This window comes from Mastigoproctus giganteus, chromosome 2 (genome assembly GCF_048544385.1).
Source record: "Mastigoproctus giganteus isolate SK-2022 chromosome 2, ASM4854438v1, whole genome shotgun sequence".
NCBI classification, from domain to species: Eukaryota; Metazoa; Arthropoda; class Arachnida; order Uropygi; family Thelyphonidae; genus Mastigoproctus; species Mastigoproctus giganteus.
Genome location: NC_143576.1, coordinates 30,266,219 through 30,279,785, shown reverse-complemented (window position 1 = coordinate 30,279,785; position 13,567 = coordinate 30,266,219). Strand labels below are relative to the sequence as shown.

The 13,567-nt window shown below is 36.0% G+C and overlaps 1 protein-coding gene across 2 annotated transcripts in view; it reads right to left on the bottom strand.

The window, feature by feature from the left end:
- The window catches only part of LOC150089243 (solute carrier family 12 member 1-like), a 104,089-nt gene extending 90,828 nt beyond the window's left edge, over positions 1 to 13,261 (bottom strand). Inside the window, exons 1-4 of one of the 2 annotated variants that reach the window (XM_090390398.1) lie at positions 13,096 to 13,261; positions 10,311 to 10,400; positions 4,741 to 4,816; positions 4,451 to 4,546 (exon numbers count right to left, since the gene is read on the bottom strand). In XM_090390398.1, the coding sequence (XP_090246524.1) occupies positions 4,451 to 4,546; positions 4,741 to 4,816 (172 nt within the window). In that variant the 5' untranslated portion in view covers positions 10,311 to 10,400; positions 13,096 to 13,261. The remainder of the gene's footprint in view (positions 1 to 4,450; positions 4,547 to 4,740; positions 4,817 to 10,310; positions 10,401 to 13,095) is intronic. The other variant, XM_090390399.1, reaches the window with a different exon arrangement.
- Positions 13,262 to 13,567: the final 306 nt, after the last annotated feature.

Here is a 13,567-nt window from a genome sequence, read left to right as displayed (position 1 = left end):
ATTGATCTCAACAAGATATCGGAAGTCATCGGGAGGTATGGCCAACCAAACTGTGTGTGATGCGGTCAGCAATGCAGGTATGGAGGTGATTGGTGTATCCAGACGACTGATATGCCTTTCCATAGTAATATCGGCTGAGTTCGGAGGCCAATCGATAGGCTGGAAGTCAGCACTGTGTCTCTCAAACTGTTCCTGCACAACAAGTGTCCGATGGCTTGGAGCATTGTCATCTTGGAAGACACCATCGCCATTCGGGAAAAAGTGCAACATAGCGGGGTGTACACAGTTAGCAAGCAGTTGACGATAGTGGAGACCAGTGACACGTTGTTCCACATGCACCAGAGGAACAAGTTCCTGCCAGTGAAACATGCCCCACACCATACAACCGCCTCCACTGCCTGCACTTTTGATACCATGCATGATGGATCAAGAGCCTCATGTTGTTGACGCCAAATCCGTACACGACCATCCCCGGTGTGGAGTAAATAACGTGACTCATCCGACCAGCACACCTTCTTCCAGTCTTCTAATGTCCAACTTGCATGCTCTTTGCACCAGGTGAGTCTTTTACGCTGATGAACCTTGGTTAGGAGAGGATGCCGTAGGTATCATCTGCTGGTATAGCCCATACGTGCGAGCGCGCGATGCATGGTCATGCTAGATACTGTTTTGGGTTGGCCCATGTTGTATTGGGTAGTCAACCCTTCAACACTGCTGCGCCTGTTCGCCTGTACGAGTCATCGGACCCGGCGCTCACCTCTAACACCAACCGTTCACTGACCTTTGTAGTTTTGCCGTCGGGTCGTTGTTTGACCATGTTAACGCCAGTCCTGGTACACTTTAACTACGGCGGCTCTAGAACACCGTTTGGGAAATCGAGGCACCAGCTCTTTGAGCTCCCACAATCTGGCCGTTATCAAAGTCCGATAAATCCTTCCTTTTACCCATCACGCTCGGAATTTAACTACCTACTGAACCACTGACACCTTATCTATGCTACGTAGATCGACTAACTGTGCATTCTCGTACCTCACGTGGTCAACGGGTCGCATTCAATTTTCATAGAGGTGGTCATAATTCAGTGTACGTCAACATTACCAAACTAAGCACTCATCACAATATTCCCAACTCACAGGAAAACAATGGTCAGAAAAATTAGAAATTTTAAAACGGTATATCTCATTACCCCAAGGGCTCACATGTGGTGAGTATGGGCTTGGCACACCCAGGGTTCTGAGCTGGATATCATCATTCATCTCTTTCTTGGTGATTCCCTTTTGTCTCACTTTCTCTCAGGGTAACTCAAATTTTTTTTTGGCTGGCGCAGCATAAGCTTTAGGTTTCCTTGCACCATATGACTAATAATAATAATAATAATCACAACAGAATTTCTTCGCAAAAATAAAAAATTAAAATGAGGCTGCAACTAAAGTAAGTTTCCGAGTGGCTCATTTGTTAGCCAAACAAGGAAAGCCTTTTTCCGATGGTGAGTTAATTAAATTGTGTTTGATTGCAGCAGCCGAAGAAATGTGTCCAGAGACAATAGACTTGTTTAAGACTATTAGCCTTTCGGCGAGAACAGTCGCTTTTGAAGAGTTGGGGGAATTGGAAGCAACATCAATAGTCAATTAAATAACAAGGCAAACGATTTCGAGTGGTTTTCCTTGGTTCTTGATGTGGAGACAATTGTTTCCGATATTGCTCAGTTGTTGTGTATTCGAGGAGTCCATGCCGAGTTCAAAGTGACTGAAGAATTAACCTCTATGAATTTTTTGCGTGGAACAACTACAGGCGAGAATATTTTCAAAGAAATTGAGAAAACGCTAATTCAGTACAACCTGACGTGGAATCTGCTAAGATGTGTTAACAACTGATGGAGGTAAAAATATGTGGAGTAGAAAAAGACTTAGTTCGGCAAATTTATATAGCTTGTGAATGCAAGATGCTTAAAGCCTATGGTTATTCATTGTATCATTCATCAGTAGTTACTTTGCGGAAAATATTTTAATCTATCATGTGTCATTGAACCAGTAGTTAATGGTGGACTTCGTTCGCTCTCGTGGATTTAACTCTCGTTAATATCAGTTCCTATTAACCGATATTAACGAAAGTTAATATCAGTTAATATAAATAATATAGAAAAAATTCAGTTCCTTCAATTTTTGTCAGAATATCCTTGACTTGTCCGACCACACAGCAATTCGATGGCGTAGCAGTGTTAACGTTTTATTGGGGTTTTTTAAGCTCATGAGAAGAAACGCCCTCAACCACTATTATCAAACACTGAATGGCTTTGGAAATTAGCTTTTGCTGCAGACTTGACAATGTATCTTAATGAATTCAACCTAAAATTACAAGGCGAATCAGAGTTTACATGCGAAACTTATACTGCGGTAAAGTCATTTCGACGGCAACTAACGTGTTTTTGAATCACAAGTAATGTCCTTTATACACTTTTCTTGCTGTCAAAAGTTAAAACAAGAAGCGAGATCTCCATTCCCATACAAATTTGCAGATGACATATTTTCAGAGCTCAAACTACAGTTCCAGCAGTATTTTTCGGACTTGGATGCAAGTGCAAAAGAAATTAGCATATTATATTGTCATTATATTGCAGATTAATCCGAAGTGATTAATCTGCAATATAATGACATGCTAAAAGGCAAATATCAAGAGAAGAATCTAATAGAATTCTGTAAATGCCTTCCAAGCGATGAATATGCTCAATTGAAATCGTATGTTCGTGGATTGATATCAGTATTTGGCACTACTTATCTGTGTGAAAAGGCATTTTAAATATGTAAAATCTCATTATAAATCAGCATTAACAGATGAACATTTGCAATCGATTTTGATGATAGGGAACGCTAACTTTGAACCCCAATTAACCCAAATATTTTCCCAAAAAAAAAAAAAAAAAAAACCGAATTCCATTCTTCTCATTAGTAGATCTGTATTCCAAAAAAATTGTACTGAATTATTATAATTAAATTTTTGAATTTCTTAAATTTTTGAATTTTTGAATTAAGTACCTACATAATATCCTCGATTTTGCCTCTTGGCCCGCAAAGCCTAAAATATTTACTATCTGGCCCTTTACAGATAAAGTTTTCCAACCTCTGTTATAGACTATAAAAGAAGCCTAACGGTAATGCACTTCGACTGAAAACTAACAACGATTTTATTGTCACTTTCGTATAATTTAGGTTTTCCTGTTATTATTATTATTATTATTAGCCATATGGTGCAAGGAAGCCTAAGGCTTATGCTGCACCAGCCAAAAAAAATTTGATGTACCCTGCGACCCAGAGAGAGAGAGAGAGAGAGAGAGAGAGAGAGAGAGAGAGAGAGAGAGAGAGAGAGAGAGAGAGAGAAGTATAAGGAAATCACCAAGAAAGAGAAGAATGATGATATCCAGCTCAGGACACTGGGTGTGCCAAGCCCATACTCACCAGATATGAGCCCCTGTTGAATTCGATAATGAAAATGTAGAATCTTCTGCAATAGAAACGTACAGTGGCGTAACCAGGGTAGGGTCAACAGGGACGCTGTACCCCCTGACGCCGAAATCTGGTATTGTGGCGCTTTTTAGCATTAATCAATTGGCGCCGTTTTTTTTTTTTTTTTTTTTTTTGTGAATCTACCTGCTTGCTACATCAAGCACAATAAATCGCCCCCTTGTGTGTGTGTGCGCGCGCGCGCGCTCGGGTTCATAGTTCTCTACCTTCTTTCTGAAGGCGAAGGATTTTTGCGCTTGGAAAAACTTACTTTTAGAATACATGCAATTTATTCTAAAATCACAGCAATATTTCAAACATAAACATATTCTTTCTCAGTCTTGCATTTAAATTATTAACATAATAAGAAATAAATATTCTTGAAAAATACCACTACCATTGTGCCGTGACGGGTAGTTGAAACTACACTATTGTAAATCATCAGCTATGTGTTGCAATAAAGATTTTTTTTTTTTTTTAATTTTCATCCTCATCTTAAATCCGGTCCATATATTTCGAGAAATACTTCGTTTTCATCCCATGATACACGGAAATATCTACATATCTACAGTAGTACAACTACTGACACGCCACAGGAGTGAAGTGGCCGGCATGCGAAACTCCCTCCTGTAGCGGACAAATAGCAGTCATACTTCTGATTCAATTATGTTAACTTCTTAATTAAAATTTTATTTATTTAATCCTGGTTAATATAAACTGTGTTTCCCGCAACAAGATTTCTGATATATCATTCATCTTTCTAGATGGTGAACTGCGGGGAGATAGAAGACAGAAAGAAAGAATACAGGGAGTTTCAACAATAATATTAACATGATTACAAAGGGTATTTTATTCAAAGCTAATCAAGAAAAGCATTATTAGAAATAAGAAACTGTAGTGTCTGGTATCCCAATTCTATTCCCTGTATTAAAGGGCGGGGGGAGAACACTTACCTCCTCTTACCTCTCCGTTAGTACATATGGCAGACATAGAAAGAGTTGTGAGAACTGTTACAACAGATGCTAATAAAACAATTAGGATCGCTAAACCTGCAACGAAAAACAGCAGTAGTCAGATGTAAACTTGTAATACAAGTAAGAAAATGTGAAATGAAAATAAATTCCTTTATTTAATGCCCATAAATGGGCTCACTGTCCATTTTGTATACAAGAATAATAAAACTTAAAAATAAGAAGATAAAAACAAACTTTGTATAGCTTTTTTATTTTCATTCGTTCCTTACCCATTCCAGCTTGTCCAGTCATCCACCCCATTCGTAAGAATAACATCACTCCCCATATGTTTAATAAGCATCTCATCTATAAGTAGAAATATGTATACCGTTAATTTTTGAAGAAGGCATTTACAGCTCAATGCAAACCATAAACAAATAAATAAATTTTAAGTTTATTTAATAAAAATTTATGTTAAATAAATAGTTACGTTTATTTAATTAAAATTAAACATAAACATAAATTTTATTTTTAATTTTTGATGAAGGCATTTATGAAGAGCAAACCATAAAAAATAAACAATTAAAATTTATGTTTAAACTAACTCTGGATTGTCTATATATATACACAGCGAAGTTTTCAAGGTAGAGCATTGCAAGAACATTATCATGTTTTTAGTGTTATGTGGAGTCAAAAATGCCATGTACGCAATAAAGATTCTTTTTTTAATTTTCAGGCATCCCTCAAGTTACTCATTAATATGTTTTCTTGAATAAATTATTATTATTATTATTATTATTATTATTAGATGTATGGTGTAAGGAAGCCCGAGGCTTATGCTGCACCAGCCAAAAAAAAAAAAAAAAAAAAAAAAAAAAAATTCCCGAGTTACTCTAAGAGAGAGAGAGAGGGAAGTGAATCACCAAGAAAGAGATGATATCCAGCTCAGGACCCTGGGTGTGCCAAGCCCATACTCACCAGATGTGAGCCCCTGGGGTTGTAATGTATGAGGAAGTAAAAGTATAAACTACAGCCATTATCAACCCACTGCAGGATGGAAGCCTTCTCAACAATTCATGCTGAAGGAAATGGACCATAATCTTCCACGCTGGTCCAGTGCGGGTTGGCAGATCGACCGTATTTAGCAGTCAGGGGCTTGAACACCGGTCTGCTCAAAGAGCGTGGGCTACTGCACTCCTGCTCCTGACCACTCGGCTACGAGGAATTGCTCAATAAAGAATTATCATAATTTTCATGAACAACCAACCGTACTGCTTGCTATTGCTATATGAGCTGCTGAATTTAAGATCAAACCAAGCTGCATCACATTGCAACTGCGCAGTTGACTCGTGTGCACTGTGTAACCTTGGTGGTCGGTCAAGCTTATGCCTGTTCAGTTTTGCTTAAGTAACAATGGACGTGACACGCGTGACATGCTGCTCTCAAATTTTGTTTCCGTCTCAAGAAAATATCAGGTGAAGCCAATGAAATGTTAAAAGAGAAGAGACAGGGTGAATCTACGCTTCCATAAAGCACAGCTCGCAGGTGGTTTAGAATGTTTAAAGATGGACGTGATTCAATCACAAAAATCCGCGGTCTTGGTACTTCAACCACTGCTGTCACCACAGAAACCATAAACACCTTGCACCTTGCATTTAACATCTCTCTCTCTCTCTCTCTCTCTCTCAGGGTACTCGGGAATTTTTTTTTTTTTTTTTTTTTGTCTGGTGCAGCGTAAGCCTCGGGCTTCCTTGCACCCTATGGCTAATAATAATAATATCAGTAGGAAGCACGCACGGTATTGTCCATGACCATTTGCATATAACATGTGTTTATGTACGCTGGGTTCCAATCAGTGTTGCCATTTTAGCGGTTTTCCCGCTAGATTTAGCGGAATTGCTTCAGGTTTAGCGGATAAAAATATGATATAGCGGATAGCGGATTTTTTAGCGGGAAGAGTATAAATGTTTAGCATTTTATGTATTTTGGCAATGTAACATTTAAATTAAGAAATATTCATTTAAGAAATATTAAATTAATTGTTCAATTAATTATTTAATTAATAATAAAAATAATTCATAATTGAAATAGTAGGGATATCATATTTCATAGTTATTTTTTTATAAAGCGACGAATCGGTTTTATATTATTCTGGATTTCCCTGAGGAGAACCCCAACAATTTTACGTAGTTACGCTCGCGGTCAAACGACCTGATCATTGGGTCATAGCTTTAAATTGTTGGATCAAATCTAAAAATGTGGAAAAAATTCTAATGACGCCTTTTTTTGAAACCGCGAAGGAATGGCATTGGATAATTTTTCTTCGTCGTATTTGTTTGGCTTCAAAGAAATGCGATCCGAATTACCGACATCTCTTTCAACGTTTCTAATAACCACAGAGCAATAAGTAATAAGAGTAAGTAATAATTATTTCTAATAACCACAGTGTAATAATATCTTAGTATAGTCAGTCCTCGTATAGCACGATAGTTGTATTCCTAGAAACCCTCGTGCAATATAAACAACAGGCCCTATGGGAAAAATTGGGTTAGGTGCCGACCACCCAAGATTGAACACACATTTGTAACCAAAACATTACAAACACAATAAATAATCGTAATAAAATACTTACGTATTTCATTACGATTATTACGTATTTTTTTATTACGTAAAGGTCGTAATAAAATATTGCTAATGCTTTTGCTTCTATCGTAAGCAAACTTGTTTTTTGTTTGATTTTCTATCCAAAGAGATGACAGCCGTTCCATCTCTTCCAATTCTTGTGTCTTAATCTAATGGATTTTAATTACACTTTGAGTTGTTCCCGCTATGAAAGTTGTTTTTATTTTCTCCGCATTCTTTGTAATTCTCGGCGTTGCCTCATTTAGGTCTGTAGCACGTGCAATATCACATGGGCTTTCATTTCGCTCAAAGCGTTTCACGATTTCATATTTTTTTTCTCTCTCGATAGAGGTGGACTGGCCATAAGCCTTACCTTACGGGATGGCGGACAAAAACAAAACGAAATATACCCAAAATTTTCGGAAGGAATGGTTAGCTTTTCCACAATTGTAAAGAATGACATACGCATTAATTAAATGCGTTTGTCATTCTTTGCAATTAGCAGTATGTCATGCAACCCGCGAAACATTCCCTAGAAGTCTAGAATTCATGATAGCTGAAACTTTTAATTGGTTTAGTAAATCCACCAGCCGACAAAATCAATTCAAATATTTATACAGTGCCATAAACGATGGTGCAGATCCGAAAAAGATAGTTCATTCGTGTCAAACAAGGTGGTTATCCATTGAAGTTGCTATAACAAGAATTTTAGAACAGTATATTGAATTAAAAGCCCATTTTGAAATAACTCGTTTGACTGACAAATGTTATACTGCAGAACTTCTTTATTCAATGTTCAAAGATGAAAGTAATTTAGTATATCTTTTATTTTAAAACCTATCTTATCTGAAGTACAAAGAGTAAACAAATCTTTTGAATCAAATACTGCCGATCCTACATTATTACTACATGATTTAAACATGCTATTGTCGATGATTGCCAATAAAATGTTTTTACCAAATACAGATATTGAAAGGATAGAAGAGGACATTAATAATTATTTAGACCCTAAGCCATATTTAGGTTACCAATTTGAAATAAAAATAAATGAATTAATAATGAATAAACTTATCACAACAACAGATGAAATGGCAATAAGAGAGAGATGCCGTAATTTCTTGATTGATTTGTATCAGCAATTAAAACAACGCCTTCCGGACAACATAAAAGAATTAGAAAAAATGTCATTAATCTCAGTTAACAATATATTAAAGCATTATAGATTTACTAAAGCAACAAAAAGAACCACTGATAAATTTATTACAAAATTTAAAATTGTCTGAAGTAGAAAAATAAAAAAATTGAGCAACTGTATATAAACATTACTCTCGTTAAATGGGAAAACATCAACAATACAATGAAGTTTTGGTCAGAAGTTTCGAAATATCGAGATGCAAGCGGTGAAAATCCATTTAAAGAAATTAGCGAATTTGCATTGGGTATTTTAATTTTGCCATTATCCAATGCAGATGTGGAAAGAATATTCAGCAACTTAAATCTAGTAAAAAACAAAACACGCAACAGAATGAGTGTTGGCATGGTTAATGCAATCTTATCAGTAGGTACGGGCTCAAAATAGTTGGAAAGTGTTGTAGAAATTATGTTTTACCTGAAGAAGTGCTTCGCAAAATAGGTACACAAGAAGCATATGATGAGGAGGTATTGAATTTCGAAATTAATTTAGATTTTTAGATATTGATTTTATATTAAAAACAGAAAAATAAATAACTATTTATATATACTATTTGTTTGTTTGTTTTTATTCACTACAAAGTACAAACAAATGAAAATTTAAAAAATTTGGCGGGTCAAGTGCTAAAAATAGCGGATTTTGAGTATGCGGCTAGCGGGAAATATTATTAAGAGTTGGCAACGCTGGTTCCAATACTACTCACACCTGAGCAATAGCAAGTTCGCATGGAGGGTCGTCAGGAGCTGCAACGGATGGTAAGGTTCTGCACAGAAAAGCGATAACGGCGGATGAGACATAGCTTCATCATTTCCACCCAGAGAGTAAGCAACAAAGCTCTGTTTGGAAGTCATTGCAAAAACACCGAAAAAAGCAAAAGTTGTCGCTTCTGCAAGAAAGGTATATCATCTCTTTTTTTCTTTTTTTTTTTTTTTGTACATTCAAGGAAGAGTTTACCGGCCGGCACGTTGCGCCACGTCATACGACTGTTACAGGACCTTACTACAGAACTGAACTGCACACTTTGTGGGATCACATTCCTTGCAAACCACCACAACTGCACGTAGATGGGTGGGTACTGCATCACGACAATGCAAGACCTCACACTGCTCGTACTGTCATCGAGTACTTAGCCACATTAATGTTAAATTGTGTTCCCCATCCGCCCTACAGCCTGACCTTGCACCCAGCGATTTTTTTTTTTTATTTTATTTCAAAAGTTAAAGAAAGAGCTGCGAGGAAAACGTTTTCAGTCATCAGTTGTAAAGACAACGGAGGCGATTCTAAAACGCATGCCAAAAAAATGGTTTCCACTATATTTTTGAAGAATGGCAGAAACGTTGGAGTAAGTACATTTCACCAAATGGGGACTACTCTGAAAAGGACCATCAAAATATAGATGATGAATAAAAGACACGTTGTGAAAAAAAAAAAAAAAGAAAAGAAAAAAAGAAAGATCATTCTTTAGCCCTCGTATAATAAGGCAAGGTTATGTTCTAAATCGGATTATTCGGACTTTTTTAAAGGATCTATTTCATCACATGAATGTTTTTACAAATATTTTTAATTATAAGCCGACTATACAGTAAACCTTCCATTTAGAGGACAAAAAATATTTGATTGGCATCAGAGTACCAGAGGTCACGGAAAATTATCTTCTTTTATTATTTCACGTTATTTCAATGTTTCTGATACATACATATATATACATAGGAACGATTTATTTAAGGAATTGCAAAGTAAGCCTACAAGTATGTAATTTTTTTAAACTTTAAATGAAATTTTTATAATTCATTATTTGTTTTTAATATTCATGTCATTTAATTATAACCCCCCCCCCCACCACCACCTCCGTACATACTGTTTAGTAAATACAAATAGATAGTCCGAAGAGATTCTTTTATATTTTGGCATTCAGGTTTGTCCTCGATTTGCCGACATCTTGGGCAGATGTCACTGTTTTTACGACATCATCTACGTAAAAACAGTCTTTATACTAATTGAAGGATGAAACTTCAGAAAGATATATGAAAAGGCCGCAATACTCACAAAGACACCTCTAATCCACCCGAATTTCACTACTCCCTCCAGCTGTTTTGTATCGTCTTCATCTGTACTTTGGTGGGTATCTCTTCTCTGCTAAAAATACATAGAAATACTGTATATTTTACATGAATATTTCCGAATTTCTGTCATAACTCTAATTATAATATTAGATTATGTCATCACATAGGAATTCACAGAAACTTTACTGGTAAATAGATTTAAACATATATGCATGTCATGACTTGAACTGGAGTACTGTATTTCCCTAAACAATAATGGGGGAAGGGGGGATTAAAGTTGTTGTTAAGAAGCGTTAAGAGCACAGCAGTCTTTTTCATTGGGCACAGTGCGCAGTGCCTAGGAATAAACAAAGACTTAAAAAATATGTATATATTCAAATAGAATTCAACGATTTTTATTCCAACAATAAAATTCTACGAACTGATTTTTAAACACAGATTTATCTTCTAGATATATATATATATATATATATATATATTTTTTTTTTTTTTTTTTTTTTTTTAATTTTTTATGTTAGCAAAATCATTATCAATGCCATCAAGGTTCGTATTGAGAGTAAGTTAGTGCTGGAATAAGTGTTGTGGAAATAACTTCAAGACCAAATAATTTATACACGCCACTAAAACATCTGTTAAAAATATAAAAATAAATTTACGACAGGAACCATACTTTATTTTAATTAAACACGTCAAAAACTATACAATGTAACTAATGTAGTGTTTCCATCACTTTTTTAAATTTTTTTTCTTAAAGCTCACACAAAGTTGTTTTCAATGTGAACATTAGTTTTTTCATTTAAATCCATTTTAGAGGAAAAAAATACTTCAAAAATTCTTAAACTCTATTGAATAAAAAACATACAAAAAACGTTAAAAAAGATACATAATATTCAATATTAATATTAACTTAATTGAAAGAATTATAATTTTCAGAGTCAGAAATAACTGTCATATGGAGGGAGAGGTGTTAATTAATTCCTTGCTGGTAGAGGGTTCTGGTGAACAGGTCCAGTTGATGAAGTGGTCTTGAAGATATCATCAAGTTTCAGTTGCCTTACACCTTGGTGCTCCTTCCTTATTACTGTAGATCGAAATTCTCTAAAATGTTCATTATAAGGAAGCACATCAGGGTCTAATGATGATTCAATATAATGTATGATGTCATCCATATGTTATAACAGACAATTTAAGATGAGGTGCAACTGATTCTTCGATTTTGTCATCATCATCATCATTGTCCTATTGTTCTCCACGAAGAACGTTTTCCGCAATCTCTACCTCAGAAAAAATTTGATAGCACAGCTCACCTTCATCATTTTCGAGCCACTGTTCCACATAATTCTTAGTTGCATTTTTTTGTTGCCGGTCCTCAGAAGAGTGTCCCGAAAATTAGACGCCTAAACTCCCTCCAAGTCCATTTCAGTTTCTACATCGTGCAACAACTTCTTCCAAGCATGGCCAAGGTAGTAATCTTCATATCTTTCCACGCAGCTGCTAAGTTGAAGTTAGCAGATCTGATGTTGTATGCATGTAAATTTTGTAGTGTCCTGGTGCCTCTTGTATCTTCTTCTGCGTCTTCTGTTTCTTCAAAAACAACCATCACCTCTTCCAAAAACTTCTTATACAACCTTTTAGATGCAACGATTATACCCTGATCCATCGGCTGTATCAGTGAAGTAGTGTTAGGAGGCAGAAAAACACATTTAATTCTCCCATCCCTGCTAACTAACCTCTCAGCATTAGGGTGAGCTGGTGCATTATCTAGCAGTAAAACAGCCTTTATTTCATGAGAAGGAATTTTCAGCACATATGTCTGATTGTGTCTCACATTAGGAATAAAATGAGTAAAGAACCAGTCACAGAAAATTTCCATTGTAACCAGGCATTTTTTGAGTGGGAATATATCACCGGTAGCTGGTTCATTAAATCCTTTAAGGCACGAGGTTTTTTTTTTTTTTGCCTTACTTTTTTTTTGGCTTATAAAAAAGGTTCTAAATTTTTCCTTTAGGAGAGAAATTTTTTTGTCCGTTAAATCGAGGGCCTACTGTATTATTATAATATTTAAGGACAACTGTGTAGGTTTTATAGAATACACAGGGCAGTACTTATAAATAGGCGCATGAGGCGCTAACCTCGGGCCTCACCATAGAGGGGTCCTCGCATGGCCTCTGTAATCTCAAATTTTTAAAGAGATCTTTGTATTGCAACGTTTGTGTTTAAACAGATCTGTAAAAATAATTGTTTTTTTTTCTGATTATATTTATCTTAAATTATAATAGAACACCTCATACATTTATTGTAGGACTGTAATTCTCTCGACACTCAATCGCGTATAAATGTATTCTTATGTAAATTACCGTACCATGTTAATTAAATCAATTTATGATTTTTTTAAAAAAGCTACGTATTAAAATCATCATGTATTCCATACTCATATCCAACTTAGCGCATCGAGAAGATTTGCGGAAAGTCGACAGCCATCAACCCCCCCCCCCCCCTCCAAACCAACCAATTATATTTATATTTGCAATTTATGATTATATTTATATATGCAAGTTTTTTTCTTTTTGGACTCTGGACATCTGGTATTTTTAAAGGGGGCCCCGAAAGAGCTTAGCGCCTCGGTCCCCGAGAAGTGTAAGTACGGTCCTGAGAATAAAACCTATTTTAATTCATAGCTTGCAGTGTTACAGATAAAAACAAATTTCCAAAATTGCAATCTAGAGACGAAATCAGACTTAAGTAATAATTATTATTTCATCACTGACCTGCCGAAAACCTAGGGGACTGTGGAGTTCATCTACAGTTGGTCGCACCACATGTCTGCTTAAAGAAAGTACATTGCGATAATTCTCCACCCTTGGTACTGCATCGTGGGTGTACTGAGGGCAATACGTGCCACTACTTTCATCGAACAGATAATCGCAGTAAAGTTCTGGAGATTAGAAGGACTTGCTATCTGGAAACTCTGCCTTCTGCTGCCTCTTCTGAGAGCTAAACTAAGCCTCCTTAAGACAGTTTCAGGAGGAACACGATCGACTTCTTGAGCAGTCATTCCTACTGATAGTGGATTGTCATAGCATCCTCCAGCAGAAGACACTTGAAATCTTGACGTCTTCATTTCGCCTTAAGACTTAACCAGCAACGAAAGGTAATTGAAAGTGGAAGCTGAAAGTTTAGTGCATCCTACATGCGGTATAATGCCATCCAATGTTTTTCAGGCTAGGGTATTAGCATATA